Below are 18,631 nucleotides of genomic sequence, written 5' to 3'. Positions count from 1 at the left end.
ATTCAGCCAAAAATACGCAATTACAAAATTTGTGAGGGAGGAGAACAGGAATATTGTCCTCTGAGGACAGACTTTGTCAATAAGTCTTCAAAGTTTAGAGAAGCTATATTTTCTTGGTTTAACTGTTTGGTTTTATTGGCAGGGGCAAGGTTATTTCTTGAGAAGGATATGTCGTTACGTTGTCACGTCTATCATTTCTCTCAAAGTAAATGAGAACAGAGTTTGACATTAAACGGTAACTTAACATTAAACATTTGCACTAGAAAACGGTCTGAAAAGCAAGCTCAGATACAAACCTTCCCTTTAGAGGCTGTTGCTCTTTGTCAATTTTATTTTAGATAAGGAGGTTTTACTATGGACTTTAAGGAAGCTGAGAACTACTGCTTTATGTTTTTAGGCTTAGATAGCCTCAATAGAGCAGGCAAAATTTAGAAAGACAGATTGAGAAAAAGATAACATACAGGTGACGTTATCGAGTGAAGTCTTTGATCAAAATGTTCTCATTTTGTGAATTCTGTGGTAAGTCTGCAGTACTATCACATGAATTCTGTTCAGCACTTGAACGTGACAGACTTCAAACACATTCCAAGTTACTTAACTGAACATGAAACTTAAAGTGCTTTGTTCTTACAGGAGATAACAGTTTTTTTTCCTGCATTCAAACACTACAACGTGATACAAAATTCTGGAAGATCAGCGCAGCTGGCAAGTAAAAATGCCAGAACGAAGGTGACTATTGTGTGCCTGGGAAGCCAAGAGATCTCTCTGGAATTATGGAATTTGCACAGTATTAGCCACAGGTTTCTAGTAAAGTGACATGGAGTGAAACAGCTCATTTAAACTGGTCTTTAAAGTCAGTCACCCATTTGGAGGAACAGACCAACTTATGCCAACAGGGCTCTTGACCATCTTGAATGTGATGATACTATATCAGTTTACATTTTAAGTTTTACTTGACACCCAAACCGATTAAAATTTATTCAAAAAATTACAAAACTTAGTTCTAGAGAACAAGTCTACAGCAAGATGTGAATTATGCTGCAAAACAGGACCTCGATGACAAAACCTAGTTAAACATGTAGCAAATAATATAGCATAAAAAAAGTGCAGTATACACATTTTCTAAAAAACGCTGCTTAACTTTGTTTAAACTTCTGTGAAAGCTTTAAATGAGTAACTGTCTTGTCTCAGAAGGTACTGTGCCATCTATAAACACACATCTGTATAATTTGAAGACTCACTTTAATGCAAATAAGAGATTAGGATTTCTTTCTAGTAAACTTGGATACAACTGTTGTGTTGTTTCAATGGCTTCTCCCATTCTTCCTGCTAAAACCAATTTCTGAATTCCTGTTCACCAAAAAACAAATAAGAGATTAGGATTTTTTTCTAGTAAACTTGGATACAGCTGTTATGTTGTTTCAATGGGTTCTCCATTCATCCTGCCAAAACCAGTTTCTGAATTTCTGTTCACCAAAACCAACATCAGTTAAATGGACAGCTTACGGATTCATACATGTAAATTAACGATTAAAAGACACTGCAACCATCAATCAACAAGGTGTTTTCCTCTTAGAAAAAAATAGTGTAAAGAAAGATCATGCTTCCTTAAAATGTTCAACAGGAAAATTTAAGAACTGCACTCCACCTACATATATCTAAATGAGTACTCTGTATTTTTATTTATTGCCAGCATACAACTACTTTGTACTCAGATTGCACATTTAGAGCTAGCTTAAGATTGCAGACACTCTTCTGTGATTTGTCATTTTCACACCTTTATAAATAAGCACATACCAAACTATCGTCACCCAAGAACATCCAAATTGCATCCCACTCCCATAGGTTCAATTTGGACTAATAAAAAACAAAATTTAGTCTTTCTCACCTACAAGACATACTTCCAGTCAGGTTACAGTTGACTAAACCTTTCCACAACAGTCCCTGCTTTAATTGATGCTTCTGTTGCTGTAACCTGGCACAAGTCGCAAACAGCCTCACAGGTCTTACCGCACCAACAGAGAAATCGATCCAAATGAGAAACTGCCCAACGAACGGGCTATTTTTCAGCCAGAGCAGTTCCCCCATCTGGTACGGCATGCAGTCACACAAATGCTTGTGTTCACTGAGCAGGGATTTAAATGAACGGGGAAGGTGTTTTTAAATCAGGCTGCCAAACAGCACTGCCACAGCAAGTCAGAACTGAACTGCTGTTAGTTCTCCTTGTCCTCTTCCCCCTCACATCTGTTAAGCAGGAAAACTCAAATTTGATTTAACTTATAAAGCATTCCCTAATCTCTACCCCTTTTCACACTTAAGATAAAAAGTCTAAATGTTTGCCAAGACTAAGTTTTATATTCCTGTTTGTGACTGACCATTAGCTCTCACAAACACTCGTTTAGAGACATTACACACAGTTGTTTGAGACAGATCACAATTTTCCATTCAAGAGAAAGACAACAGGTAATGTACCACATTCTGCTACATCAAACAAGTTCCAAAGCGTTAACCCGCTGTTCATACGTGTGTAACTTTACATGACAGCAAAGAACCGTACTATGGAGTGGTCCTGAAAGGAAATTCTACAGTGATGCGTAAGATAAAGTTTTACGTAATATTTGTTTAAGGGAGGAAAAAAGGATGTAACGTGCTTTCCAGCCTTACTTTGTCTATTTTTAATGGAAGCTAATTCTTCTAGCACAGTCTGGTCTGTGGATCTGGCGAATGCCTCTGCTGTTGCACAGTATCCATGGTGAACTAAGTAAGATGATACCATTCTAAAAATAAACAAACACAAAACCCAGAAACATTCATTAAATACAGATAAAAAACCAAAACTTCTTGAGTGTAAAAACCCTTTTCTGAAAAAAAATGTGACTGAATTAAAAGAAGTCTACTTGAAACTCAGAAATTTCTGTACAAGTCAGACAAAAGTAATTAAGAGGTAGTATCTTCTTCAAAACACTGCACAGAAAAAAGTTTAAAAGATGTGTCATTTTACGATTTTTTAATAAAATAATTAATAAATATTTCTTTATTTTATTTATTATAATAAAAATCATTAATCATCTAAAGGCAGGCTCAGTTAAAATATTACCTGCTAATTAAATTTCTTTTTTTTGCCCATTACATACACTGAAGTGAAAATTCTGCATGCTTTTTCTTTGTTTTCACTGAAGAAATAAAAAATGCAAAGCCACAACCACTGTTTTTCCAACTGAGACACTAACAACCCACAACTTAACGTGGCATGCCGAAGGCTGAGAATGTGGAGGGAAATTTCCAGAGCCCAAAGTATTAAAACTGCCCACTACAACCACAGCAATTTTTCTAAACTCCCCAAACTACATTACATAGGTCAAATCAGAATGGAAGGCTTACGCTTATCATTATAAACTCTTAATTATTAATGGTGTATACAACTCTTCCCCAAACATCTATTCATGATCAATTTCATACATGTTTATCAAACCTGTTAACAAAATTATTTGTACCAGTTTTTAATACTATCTGTAACGTTTTGCATAAGACAACAGGTACAATGTTTTAAACATCTTTGAAACCATGCAATTGTTAACATTTTTTTAAAATGAACAATATTCAAAGTCTTACTTCTGAATCATTGTTTGCCACTCTCCTTCCCGATCTCCTATCGGAAATCTGTCAATCTGTGCTTGAATTTTGGTTCTCCATTCTCGCATATAGTCTTCAATATCAAATACAAATGGGTGTTGTCCAAAATTAGCATCCACAACCTCTCCTGGTGTTTGAAGCCCTACTGTAGGGTACAAGTTTGGCTGCAAGAAATTTTTTAATTATTTTTTCCTCTTATTCTAAATTCCCCGCTTTGTTTGTTTTTCCATCTCTGTAATAATATCCCCAATGCTACTAGTAGTGTGAAGAAGCAAATATCTCTGGATCATCTGTCCAGCTGTTAAAACAACTTCTACGATTCCAGCAATACAATGACTGATTAATTTTATTCCCAGTGGCCATATTTTTTTTATTTTGAATTAAGAAAGCCTTGCTGATAATTTTAGTAAAACTTTCTAAACTGTGCTAAAGTTTACAACTTTTGGTTTCAATTTCACAAAATATCAAATACCATTTTTTGAATTATTTTAAAGACCAGGATTAAAGTTTCTTTTAAAAAGAGAACAAAAATTAAACTTACAAAGTGGGCCATTTTCCTTTTGGGGTGAAATACTTAAAACATGGGTGAATCTTAGCAGTAAGAACTGACAGGATAGAGAACTCATTAGCCTCAAAGTCCAAGTGTAGCACCTAAAAAGAACTGTAACAGTGCATTGAAGTTCTCGTGAATTCCTGGACTTGTATCTAGAAAAAGATTTTTAAAGCCTTTATTGCTGTCTCAGTTTTATTTTCTGCTTAGAGATTAGGTCTCCATGCAAACTTGAAATATGCCAAATATGAGAAAAAACAAACTCTGCCTGGTGGGATTAAAGTAACTTTCTTAAATGCAACTAGCATCTCAGCAACGGCAGTGCAGTCAGTTGGGGTATAGTTGCTGGTTTTTCTTTACTTATAAATATACCTACATTGTATTTACACCGCAATCAATGGTGGTATGGCATGTTGGTCTACAGAACCACATGCTAATTAAGTCAAAGCTATCAGAAGTTACCAATATGCAGATTGGTAGGAACACTAAAGCCCAGCAAACCCACTGAAATTAAAGAAAAATACTCTGGTTGTTAAAACCATGCCCAAGCTGATCTTGCTCCCATTTCTACACACACCCACTTTTTTTTTTTTTTTTTTTTTTTAAATAAACCTTGCTCATAGTCAAGAGGCTAGTCTAGACTAACCAAGAAAGCACAAATCTCAAATCTTTTAATGAGACCAAAAAGCCAGTGGCAGGGGCTGAGAGGCACCCCAGGCTACTGACTTCATTTTTCCTTAGTACCTTAGTATATTTATTATTCCTTAGTATAAATAAGATCTATTTATCTTAGTATCCTATTCCTTAGGAATCTTCATTTCCTTAATACGGCATCCTAAGGCCACTGCAAACGGAGCAGCTGCCAGATGGAAGTGCATCACACACAGCACCCTAACCAAAATAAATCAGAAACGAACAGATGAGAAAGAAACAAAGTAAGTGCAGCATCATGCCTGTACCAGTAGCACAGGGAACATATTCATAACAGTTTTAAAGGAAGTACAATGTAATTGACTGGACTTCAGGTATCTGCAGCTTTCTTTCAAAAAATTTGATATGTTTGATCTTACGGAGTGAACAATATAGAGAAAGATTTTGAAAATGAGGCATCAAGAATGAGTTATAGTGACCACGTCTGAAGTAGCCTGACACACGCACACACACGCACTGTGCTGAATACAGCTTATAGCCTGCATGTAAGGCCTGCATGTGTCAAATAAAGTATGTACTAACTACTTGTATGTATTATTTTCTGCTAAACTTCCATTAGAACTGCCTGTTAAAAAGCTGAAAAGGAAAACCCCTGTGAAGATCGGTGTAAAAACCAAAAACATTTTGCTTCAACTAAATCACTACTGAAATGAGGAGAAACATCTGATATTAAATAGGTTAAGAAGATTATCATTGCATTTCCAAGAAGCGTAAGGTAAATCCAAGTTACATGTGAAACTGCTGTTTATAACATAAAGGAAAGCTGTTCAAAAATGCACTTATCTTACCGGTAAATCTGTGAAAGCGATGCCTGTAACAAAAAGAAAATTAAGATTAATTTCCATAAGTATGGATTCTGGCCTCACTTTCTTAAGTGTATCATTGCATGTTCAGAAAACTCACCCAAACCATCTTAGAAATAAGCAGTGAAGTATCGTGACATCCACGATGTGCGTGAGTGATAAAAGTGCAATACTTGGCAAAAGTAACTGTCATTCAAAAGTACTCAACTGGCCCTCAGTTTTGGGGTGTAAGATTTAGAAACCTCAGAGATATGCAGATTAGAAACTACGAAAATCTTGGCTACAGATTAAAATTAAGAGGAAAAAAAAAAAAGAGTATCTGAAGATATTTTTTCACTTGCATGTCTCAATGCTGCAGCACCAGGATTCATTGGTGTGCCTTCTTGTTTGCTATTACTTTTCTTCATAAGTAGAATTATCCTTACACGAGCAGCACATGTCTATAATGTCCCAAACTAGTCTGGTAAATGTTTCCCTCTAATCCATGCCAGGGTGCTTTGGTTTTCAAACAGAACAGATTAATATCTCGTTATATAATTACAAGCATTCATCTACCCATAAGACCAGGGCAGTGATGTTGCTGTCTCAGGATTAGAGAAAAATCTGACCTCTTCCCTTCAGGAACTTTACGCAATATGGGTGGGGGGTGGGGATGAGCGTTCAGTTAAAAAAATAAGTATCAGGAAATCTCCTTCTGACACCCAAATGATAACAGTATTTCATAATTTCCTTTATTGTTGCAAGTATTCAGGTTTTTTCATGACTGCATAATGATTCAAATGCCCTTATGCCTTCAAACTCTTATTTATTTTGCATCACTGTCTTTTCAAATTTAAGATTAAAACAAAGCTTTTAATCTTTTGTCCTAAATTCCCGTTTTCCTTCTCAGTTTTCACCAAAATTTCAAATCTCAAGAGCATCTGGGATTCTTTACACCCATCTTTGATACAAAAGAAAGACAGAATGAATCTGTCTCCTCCAATCATATCTTAAAGCTATTGTTTTATTTATTACCTGTTTACATCCTAACTTTTTCTAAGCTATTACTACTTTCTCCGTTTGGCACATTTTTGACATCCAGCTCACCCTTTTCCAAAATAATCACGGCAGTAGGCAAGATGGATTTCACAATTGCGTAAATAATTGCTTAGCCCTTTTTGCAGCATCAAATCCCAGGCTAAGCCAGAGATTTCCAATACTCTAGACTGCATCTGTGGGCCTGAGAAAAAACATTAATCTCCTTCAAGTCATGATCGTACAGGAATTCTCGACAACTAGCAGCAACAACTACTTAGCAACACAGCCAAAATTTCTGATTTCTTCTTCCCCTAAACACAGAATCATTTTTCCTCTGTCAGAAATTCAAGCTAGCAAAGCCCACGACAGCAGAACAGCTGCCAGGTTTCCTTCTGAAATCCATAAAGTGTTTGTCAGACTCTGTCTATGACAGATGACATTTTACTAGCCTCTTGTCACCTGTGCCATTCTGTTCTCTTTGAACAGATTTTAATCACTTGGAGTGTTGTTTCAACAGTCAGACTAATCCAGTCTGCTTGAAGACTTCCACTGAAAGAGCAAGTTCTGCTCCTCCCTTCTTAGCTCTTCCATGCACGTGATAAGGGTAGTCAGAAAAACAGTGTCTGTTTAGTGGCTCATCAATCTGATCCACCTTACCTGCAGGCACACTGTTACTAGTTCCCAAAAAGGGAGTAAGACTACCCTTCTCAGCTTTAACCCTGTTAAAGATTTGGGTAAACACAACCTGAGCCTGTTATCTTCCATTCTGACATGTTAACCTGAAACAGGGCCAAAATAAATAACTATGCAGTGTGTGGTTCAAGCGTCCCACTGCCATAGCTGTCAAGGTATTAAGTCCAGGTATATAGACTCACACAATTCAGAAGTAACATCGGGGGATGATAGACCAGAATCACAGAAATGATTACTTGGAATCGACCTCTGGAGGCACCTAAGCCCTGCTCTGAGTAGAGGCAGGAAAACTCCAAAGTTAGATGTTTGCTCAGCGCCTGAGCAAACAGGCAGTCTTGTTCTGAGAGAAAAGGAGAATTTAAACCATGTCCTTCCCCTTAGTACCTTCCAAACCTTCCTCATTTTTGGCAATATGAGAAAACAGAACAGTGACTTCAAGAGTCCCTATCTCAACAACCTCTTATTTCATTTCAAGATAGTATCTCTTCTTATCACATTTCCACCCATGACAAAAACCTAATTTCTTCCTTCTGAGCTTCATCCCTTAAAACTCCTACTCCCCTAAGCACAATTCCAAGATCTCTTCCCAGGCCTTTGCTCTCCTTAATGCAGGAAATAGGTTTTTCCTCTTCTTTTGTTACACTCTGTATGTTTGCTCATTAAATTTCACTGAATAACTGAATTATTATATATACTGTATAAAGAATTTTAACTCTACTCCCTCTCCTGACTTCTTCAAAATCAAAAATTGTCTTGCAGCATTGCATAATACTAAAATTTACCACAAGAATTTAATGGACTTAGTTTTAGCACAATTTATATAATGCATGGCTTTAGCCCAACACTGCATGACTCCAGACTGGGAATCCAAAATACACTGTTCTCCAACACGTTCAAAATAACACCCATCCAATGTAAGGTTTCAGTGAAGGCTAGGTATCCCCCTATACAGCAGCAATGAATTTTAGCTATATCCGTTCTGCAGTTCTGCAATTCTCTTATTGTCTATTACCTTCTAAACATCAGGTATTATTTGTGGATTTAGTAGTGGAGTTCATAAAGGCAGGTCCTGTGGAATGAGATGCTCAACAAATCCTTCCAAACTCACAAGGCGTGTTAGTGCAAACGGAACACAAGTTATCCTTCCCAACTCTTTAATGAATTCATACATAGATTATGAGACTATCAGAAGAACTATTCACTTTGCTCCTGACACGATGAGAGTTTCATATTTACAACAGACTTACAGACATAATGTTACCATGAAAGACAACGTTTCTCCATACCCAAGCTGTGTCCATTCTTTGTGTAGAAGCAGGTATTATTAATGAGGTTGACACAACAACCGATGACATCACCCGTAGTAAACGTTGGGCCGTAGGGTTGTCCAGTTCCAGAGGAACAGAATGAATGTCCATCATCTCCATGGTAACCATATGAATGTTTATCCCAACCTAGAGACAAAAGCATTTGCAATTTATTTGTTTCCTTTATTATGAAATAATGGAAAGACTAGGCAAAGTTAGAATATTCTAACCAGGTTAACACAGTTAATTACTGCCCTCAGCTTTCTGCTTTCTAACATATCTAACAAATCTGTTTCATTTTAAAAAACGACAACTTCTTTATCAAAATGGCTGAACAGGTAATTCCATTTGTAGCACATAACAGGTACTGCAATTTCAGATAACACATTTTTCTCTTTAAGTGAACATACAAAATTATCAACACCAAAAAAATAATCAGCTACGATGCTGAAATCTGAAAAGCTATATGCAGATCTGATATGTCCCAACAAAGCAAGTGATGATTCTGTATTCTCCCTTTCATCTTGCAAAACTATTGCTACCATATGTCATAATCAAATTCTTCCTGGCTAAAACCCAAACATGCATCTCTGGGGAAACACATTTCTACTCCTGATTATTCTCAATGACTATTCAGCAGCAAGCAGTCTCTGCATAATAGCAGAAGCTCAAGACTTCAGTGTCACTAGCTTTGCTGCCCCTAAAAATTTAAAACAAAAAAGACAGGAAAAAATTATCAATAAAGGTGAAAGTCACAGCCAGTAGGCATGTCATTATGTATGCAAATATGGTGCTAATTTTGCAGGTGAAGAAGCTGCAGAACCAGTTAAGAAGCTTCGTATCATTACACTAATCAATGAGATTCATAGCAAGCAATTTTAGTCTGGGCTCATTTAAGAATATCTGTCCACACTGCAATTCAGTATTACACAAAAACACATAGAAAAGGGAGTATACCTTCAGGCACAACAAAACCTTCTTAACAGATCTATTAAATTCCTATACAAAATAATATAAAGCACAATCTTTAACAAAAATAGCCAGTTGTCATATATATACACACACATTCTGACTAGGAATTTATACTGGTAACTCAAATTATTTTTAAAGAGTAAAAGGTTGTGGGTTTATTCTTCTTCTGTCAAACTGCTGCCTAACAAGTTAATTTGAAAGTATTTTCCATACTTAAGCCCTTAATCTGTATGATCAGTAGCTTCAGCTGGCACCACACTAAGCATCTCTCAGTAAACACCCCAATTTACTGCAGTTACATTGATTAGTAGTATCTTTGATAATTATTTGCAATGCATCCTAAATCATAGTCATAATAAACTTAATGCCACCCACTAATAATTCATCAGCCTTCACTGGGCTCACAGTCTTAACTGGGATCTTAACCATCCCAAGGATCTCCACCAGAATATTTGGGCAAGCAAATAACAATGCAAAGAGAACACAAATACTCTAGGACAAATTCAACGTGATTTTATATTTGACTAATATCAACAATTAAAAATACATCAGTTGGGAGGTTTTTTTGTTGTTTTGTTTGTTTGCTTACATATTTAAATATCTATTTAGAAAACCAACATGTACAAATGTGCAAGCATTTATTATACAGAAATACTACAGATAATTGGTAACAAGACAGCATCCCTGACCATGCAGGTCAATGAAACAGTCAAAACTTAAAACTATGCTACATAGTTACTACCATGTAGTAGTAAGTTTTTAACTTACTAGTAAGTTTGGAAAGGTATGGAAACTGACAGCAGGAGAGCTCACGTCATGTTTGACAGAAAAGTCTTTATCATACTAGTCTTTATCATAGTAGTTCATCTTTATTGCTAGAAATTCAGTTTACAGCACAAGGTAATCTATAGATTTATCAGGTCACATGATGAAAACATCAACATTTATTTGTTTGCTAAAAGGTACCTGCATAATGTTACAAATAACACTAAGAGTTGAGGGAAGTAGTACTGGAGCACGTGTACAGTAAAAGCTAAACTTTTTAGCTGCAAGTTTTACATAACTCAGATAACAGATAACCTGGGTTGTACACAGGTGTCACTCTGTTGCTTACCAGAACCTTCCCATCAATGTCAAGCATATTTTAAGAAACACGTAACTAACTTATCAAACATAAAAAATAGTGAAACATACCTGGTAGTCTGTTCATGTTCACACCCTGTGCCGAAAGCCCAATTCCCATGTAACTGTGCAAATGAAAGAACAAAAGAAATTTATCTGCCTCTTATAAAAATATATATATATGTGGGATATTGCCAAGAAACACTGTGCTAATTAATTATATACCAATTAAGCTTCTGAGGGTGGCATTTAATAGTGGCATAACAGCAAGGAAGCTGAAAAGCAATTCCTAGCATATATGGTTTAATATAGACAGATTCTGTCCCTGCAGGAGGTAAGGGCAGCTCCTCTCTTAGGCATCCTGGGTTATCAATGGAGAATATTCATATTAGCCATAAAGTTTAAAGCATGAATAAAGAAAACCAAAGGCCATGCCTTATTTTGAAAGTAGTGGTAAAGCTATACACATACCAATTCCATCATCTTCAACACACCTAATCATGTTTTGCAGACTATCTGGAACAAGTAATTTTACAAAACACATGCAAAACTATACATTATTTCTGCAGCAAAATGTATCCTCACACAGCACTTATGAAAAGATCACGTTAAAACATTAAGGGGCTGGATGACAGAGCAGAATGCTATCTTGAGAAATTTACCAGCAACGTTACTTAGCTGTTGACAATCTGTTGGCAAACTGAAGAGGGAAAATACTTTTAGTATACTAAAAGTCTAAATAAGTTATGACTAGGTCAATAAACTCCAAAAGTATGCCTTACAAATGGTAGTTTTAATAAAGTCAGTGTCCAGTAAGTTGTTAACAATTTAATAGCAAATAACAGAGCACTAAAATGAATAATCACTCCACCCCCACCCAAATCACACTACTTGAAGTCTGTGAAGTCAATTTTGCTTCTGTTTCTTAATCAAAGGTCATTTCATGACCAAGACAACAGAAATCGAAAAAGCAAAAGAGCATAAAGAAAAGCTTGGCTTTTCCCCTGCCCAAAATAAGCCAAACCCCCTTCATCAACTGAAAAAAGCATCCAAAAATCACCTAAACCTAACATTTCCTGGTTTATCAAAACATTCATTTTGACACTAGTTCAAATTAGTTAACAAACTTGTCATGGCATAATAAAATTATGAAAAAAACAACACATTCACCCGTGCCAATTTGAAAATAGTTTAAGTCAACAAACACTACCTTAGTATTCCCATCTCATAAAATGTGATTTTTAAGCAACTATTATACTAGGAAATACAGATTAATCTGCTATTTTAAATAAATTTCACATGGAAGGAAACTGAGCAGCAAATCTCCGAAATTATATGCTTGTGTACTTACTGAGTTTTGTGCTTTTTCTATTTATCACTTCCAACAGTTACCTTAGCTGCCTCTATGTTTGATATTTACAAAGCCCTCCTCTGATAATTTCTAATGTATGACACCATCTTCCTCTCCCTCCAACATACCAGCATGAAATGGAACCTCAGAACCATATAGGCAAGATACATTTAGACATAATGAATAGCCGAAACGAGGGGCAACAAACAAAAGGATTAGTCTTTGCTGTATTGCTGACTACCGAGGCATTACTGCAGTAGCACTCAACGAAACAATTGCAAATGAAAGCAACAAGTGGAAACCCCTTGATTTTGTCTTAAATAATAAAGGCAGAATTATTATTAGCATGGTCTGGAGTTTGATGCATGAAGGATTCTCATGTAAAAACTGAAAAACTGCTTTTATAAAGTCTCCTGTTAAGGAAAATATATTAAAGAAAGGAAATTTATTTTTAAAAATAATTTTAGATAACTTAAAGAACTCTGACTGAAAAAGCCTTTCTATGTGAGTCATATTAAAAAATCCTTTCATCCCAATCAAAGTTGCATTTCAGTATTCTTGCAGAAACACAATTAAGGTTACACAAAAATGTAAAATGCTAGATAGAAAATCATCATCTAGATAACATCTGGGTACCACCTTTATTCTTCCTCCCTTAGATACTGTATCTTCCAAGCCTCCCCTTTAACTCAGTAACAACAGTGAACACAGACCCACTGTATGTAATACAGCTGGGAACAAGGATTCTTTACCCACTGGCAACAAGTAGAAGGCACTACGCACCGACACCATCTCTCACCAACAACAAATGTTCAGCAGTATATATTTTTTCCCTGGGATTCACTTACAACTACTTGGAATGTTAACACCATTTCATCAAGGAGACTTAGTACTACTAGAAACTCAAGTAAAATTAGACAAAAATAGGTATTCACTATAGGTATCTTTCAAAAGGAAAAAATGTCTACAATTTATGGTTAGGAAGTGAGTAAAATTAAAGGCTCAACAATTAAGCTAATTTATTATTTGTTATAGTTGATGGATAACTCATCTCATCTTCAGCTCTATACAGTACACTATAAAATGAGGGGGGAAACAGTACCATGAGAGACAGGCTTTAGATGCTCTAAAATTCATAGACAGGAGTTGTATTTACGCCAGACCACTACATGTAACTTTTTTCTTTTCCTGGCACCTATAAGCTTCATAGGCTTCAAAAGACTTTTTTGTTTGTTTTTTAAAGAAGCTTTGCCCATATTCAGGTTCAGAGTCATTGTCTGCAAAAAGCCTTGCTTCAATGGGAAGAATGACATAAACTGCCCTCCTGCCTGCTTCCTTAAGGTTCACATATCACGTGTCTCAGAATCAGGAGAACAGTGGCAGAGCTATGTATTTCAGTTTTCCCCTCTTAGCCCACAATAAAAAAGCAGGGAGGCACAGCAATCACCCATGCTAGCACCCGGGTGCAACACAGGTCCAGGCTGCCCTCAGTCCGTTCGTGATGCATTTCCTGCTGTCCTGCCACACAAATGGGTTTGGTCTAGGAGATAGCCACAGACGGGAGGACCAGGCCCACTCAGACTATGCCATGCTGTAACAGGGGCCTAGGGAAACACAGCTGTCAACGCCAGCAAGCAGCACGCTCACGCCTACACGTAGCCCCTTCCAAAAACGGCTGTGACACAGCACGGTTTAAGAGACCGGAGAGGGTGAATAACGGTGTGGTTCTGAAGCCACCCCCCTCACCACTTCCATGGGTAGCTAGGAACAGTGCCTCCACCTCAGCCCCCCACCCATAAACATCCCCAGCTGCTGTGGGGGGAGGATCACTTACCAGACAGAAGGAAGTGGCCTGGGACCCTTTTCACTAAAAATCCCCTCTCTGTGGGTATTTTGGTCCCACCGGTTACTACTCATCACCTCACTAAAGTGCTCAAGTCTTACAGGAGCTCCAAAGATTACAAACATGTAAACTCGCTCATGGAATACATGAAATTAACCCATGAGAGACTGAAATAAGAAACTATGGTTGAAAACTGATTTAAAGTGCAGCCAAATTAGTATTACAGACAAAGAAAGCAACAGCATCTTACATACCCTTGATTTTAATTTCAAATTGAATTCATTCTTATCCCAGTTCATTAAAGACATAGGTTACCATTTTAATGTTTGGCTTATCTTTTAGTTTACAGTTCACAACTGCAAGCTATGTCAGACTTTTTAGGAATACTACAAAAGTACAGAGTTTAAAATTTGCTGAAGATTCAACTTTTTGACACAAAACTAAAGTCAAGTCCATGTCTAAAATACAGGCACAATGGTACCTATATTTTTCCATTAACAGACTGAGAAGCCTAGGCTTCTCTGCAGTGAAATGTATAAACAGCAGCAAGCTCAGAATAACTATTTTCTCCTCAAGTATCTTTCCAGTCAAAGAGCTAAATACACATTTTTTGCTGGAGCCCGAAGTTTCTACTTGGCTGCCTGAATAGACTAAATGTGAGAAATAAAAAAACCAGAACTAAATAGAAGGAAAAAATAGCAGTAAGACATGGTACAGAACCGGAGACTGCTAAAACATAAGGAAAAAGAAAAAAACCCTGAAGTTCCTATAAAAGATTCAAATAAAAATCAGAATTGTGTAACTGTTCCTTTAGATCTCTTAGCCACTGCATTGAAGGTATGTGGAAGATCTTTCAATATGGAAGCTGAAAATAACCAGAACTCAGGTTAATTACATCCTATGCCACCCATTCCATAAAGAGGAATATAGAATCTCAAAAACTATACTAAATCACAGGTACCTCTGAATGCTTACTAGTGGCTAAAGATAAATTTAAGTACTAAATAACCACTTCTCTAGTTAAAAATAAAAACCAACAAATATTCCATTATGTAATTGTAAAGACAAGTAAAAAAATTAGCCTTTAAGTAACAAAAAAACCTCAACCCAACCAACATAATAGCCTCCCTACGACAGAGATTTCATTAGCAACCTGCTATCTGCAGAGTGCCAAATTCCTTCTGATTTTCACTGTGCCTACATGTTCTATTAAAGACAGTTTAACCTGGGGACCTGCTACATCATGCTTCAAAATCCAAGCTCTTTTGGTAATGATGCAAGTAAATAACCTGGTATCTTATCACCTACATGCTATACACTTAAAGAAAATAACTTCAACCACATGGTGTTAAAACCTAAGTTACCATAATGTCTGTAAGGAGCCTAAGTCCAAGCACTAACAGATATTTACACCCATAAATAAGGCAACTGAAAACATCCTAATGTTTCAAATTGACTATTAAGAAAAGTAGAATTAACACTGAAAAAAGGCGTACACAACAGGTGGTTTGTTTTACTATCAAGTTTGTAGCTTAGAAAAGTAGGAAAAACTGCAACACTGTAAGAATTTTAAGACTAATTGATTTTCTAAAATGGCCTTCACAACTGACCTGGAAGGACATAAAAAGTCTGAATAATGTTCTCCTACAGTTTTCTGCACTGTCTTCACTGATGCTCTACTGTAAGGTCAGAAATACAGCACAATAAAAAGGTATCTAAATTTCATCTTTGATATAATTACTCTGCATTAAAATTTTGTAGGAATATGCTAATCCAAGATCCTTATTGTCTGCACAATCACAATAAGAAATGAGCTGTTAAATTTTTCTCTATTTAAGTGTTTCAAAATATGCCATAGACAGTTTGAGTCTTTCATTTCAAATTGAAAACAAGTTTAATTTTATGGAATGTTTCCAAGGAAACAGTACTTTGAACACGATAAACCCAGGTTTCAGATTAATCCAGTTCTACATAGAGAGGAAAAACAAAACAAAGTCAGGCACTCATCTTGCATAGTGCTTGAAACTGTTATTTCTGTAACATTTTCCTTGTGATTCCTGTAACGTTTCTATAAAGATTCCCATTTACTGACATCCCTCTCGCTTTCTGAGGTTGCACAATTTAATCTTGTGACACTCCTGCCTAAGCACTAAAGCCTTTTTTTGGATCATACTGTCAGAACAGTTGCATAGACAATAAGATAACTTAAGTCCAGGCTACAGTAAGATTATCATCTATAAGCTGTATGTCAATGAACCTCATAAGAAGGAAGCAACTGAAAAAATTCTGCAAGAGGCAAGGACCAAGAAATTAAATACATTCTCTTGATTTTCTTTTAACATCAGAAATCTTGATTTCTAGAAAACATCAACAGAGAAATAAAACTCTCTTGTTCCAGTTCCACATACTTCTGACCAGTTAAACACAAACCTCAAGTAATTCTCATTTAGTTGCTGTTAGTTTCTGTCAAATGCCTGGTCTCCCACACTCCGGTAAAAAAAATGAAGCACTGCTACAGTTCAAGGAAAAATACACTTGCTGATTCACGATCCAATCTCTTCTTGCAGCTGCTGCTATTCCAATGAAGACACCAATGCAAGAAAGCTACTTCACTTAACCAGATTCTACTCTGCACACAAGTATTCTGCTAATAAAGCCCCAAGACATACTTGTATGTAAACAGAAACTGAGTGAAGTTTGCATGTTGTGGTAACAGATGCCTGTTATTGTAACAACTGCTGAGGACATATCAAAACTGTAAAAATAGGTCTTAAGAGACTGCATAAAGTTTTTGTATTAGAATAGCAGTGTGCAAAGACAAAACAGCCACTGACAATGTTCTACATTTTGTTTATTGGTTCGCATTTTTGTTGCGAAGAAGAAAATGGGTATACTGGATGCTAAAGGAAAAGCCAACTTACTGCAACAGAATTTGCAATAAAAAAAGTAGGTTTCTTTTTAAAGAGTTACACATACATACTTTAGAAGACAACACAGCATTTTTATTCCACAAGCATCATTCAAATGCAGTAAAAGAGCTCAGGCTTAACCATAGGCATGGGTGTCATAAAAATGCAAACTTAATTCTCATGATATTTTTGTTTTGGATAGTTTTTCCTTTTTTATTTCTTCACCCATTTCATCACTTACACAACACCTAATACAAGATACTGCCAAAACAACAGATGACCAATTGTATAGCCAGTGTTAAAACCAGCCATAACCTAACAGGTGTCTAGAGCCTTATTAACACTGCTCTACCAAGAAGCATACTGATTACTTACGTGAGCTGCCGTAGTAACATTTTAGTGCCATACATTTAGCAGAACTTACACATGGAATATAAAGCATGCCCATGAAGATCTGCATCAGTACAACCGCACCACAGACTAAACAACCGTGCTCAGAAGTGTAAACTAAGTATTATCTCCTAGCAGACTAAAGCCTTTCTAAACTTAGTTTTCATATTTTCTTGTAGATAGCTTACCACTTCCAATTCTTGCTTTCATTCTTCTTTTAAAAAAAATAGCAGTGCACATCCACTTAGAGGATTTTGCATTTTAAGCATACATCTTCCTTAGCTGTTCTGAACACACTAAAGGCTATCTAGAAGTAAATGGCATTACTACCATTTGCCCATTGCTAGTAATTGTATTTACAAATCAATGAATAAGATAAAGAATGGACAGAAATTCAAGACACCAAGGATAAAGGCATTTTCCCCAGGAAGGAAACAGACAAGAAGTCTCTCCTGGTGACAGATTTAAAAAGAAAACAAAAAGCTTTATTTAAATCAAAATTAAGTGGGCATAAACTGGTACCATGACCAAAAGTAGCATTCCCACCCTCCTGAGGCCAGATACTCATTTCTGCCCTAAGTTCTTTTGCTGCCATAGCTACCCATGAAGCGATACAAAACCAGCTGTACTGGGGAACAATCCAGGCTGAAAACTCACTCACTCCTGAGGTCAACTTTTGGAGAACGAGGTAGTCAGGTTTACCGTGAAGCTGACATAAGCAGTCACAAACTGGGACAAAGGATGTGAACATATTGAGTGTTCAGAGACTGGTTCTTCTCATGGCCAAATCACCACAAAGTCTTCAAACTACAGTTCAGAGTAAGAATCACAAACATTCAAAAACCAGTGCCCTGACTGGAAATGAAGAGATCCATTACAAGAATCAACAAGCCTAAGACTGAAATTGATGTAGAAATGGGTGATCACTCAGTAAATCATATACACATAAGCTGTTTATAACACGAAATAATGGAAGGTAGTTTGCTTCTAGCCCCCAGTAAAGTGGAACCAGGAGTATGCTTATGCCCAGTATGAAATGCCAAAGAGTACATACAACCTAAGGCTACAGCAAAGCTCACAGCCTCAACCAAGAGATATTACAGAGCACAAAGCTATCAGACTTGTAGTTTACACACACTGTGACAACATCATGTAAGTGTCTTTAGTTGTCTGAAAGAGGGAAACGTTGAATGGTACCTGAAATATTAACTGTGGGGCTATAAGGCAGATGCATTACCACTTCACACAAAGCCAGAGGACCTAGCTATGTAGACCAGCACAACTGAACTGAGCAAAAAGCAGCATGAGAAGACTGAAATAAAGATTTGAG

General features: G+C 36.5%; 1 protein-coding gene across 3 annotated transcripts in view; it reads right to left on the bottom strand.

The window, feature by feature from the left end:
• Positions 1-18,631, bottom strand: part of RANBP9 (RAN binding protein 9) — a 40,893-nt gene that overhangs the window by 8,593 nt on the left and 13,669 nt on the right. For all 3 annotated transcript variants that reach the window (XM_056332384.1, XM_056332383.1, XM_056332382.1), the window contains exons 3-8: positions 10,881-10,933; positions 8,694-8,861; positions 5,683-5,705; positions 3,613-3,797; positions 2,665-2,777; positions 1,242-1,350 (exon numbers count right to left, since the gene is read on the bottom strand). In XM_056332384.1, coding sequence (XP_056188359.1) covers positions 1,242-1,350; positions 2,665-2,777; positions 3,613-3,797; positions 5,683-5,705; positions 8,694-8,861; positions 10,881-10,933 — 651 coding nt within the window. The remainder of the gene's footprint in view (positions 1-1,241; positions 1,351-2,664; positions 2,778-3,612; positions 3,798-5,682; positions 5,706-8,693; positions 8,862-10,880; positions 10,934-18,631) is intronic.

This window comes from Falco biarmicus, chromosome 3 (assembly GCF_023638135.1).
Source record: "Falco biarmicus isolate bFalBia1 chromosome 3, bFalBia1.pri, whole genome shotgun sequence".
NCBI classification, from domain to species: Eukaryota; Metazoa; Chordata; class Aves; order Falconiformes; family Falconidae; genus Falco; species Falco biarmicus.
The sequence above is the reverse complement of the archived record's forward strand: the minus strand, read 5'-3'. Positions and strand labels throughout refer to the sequence as shown.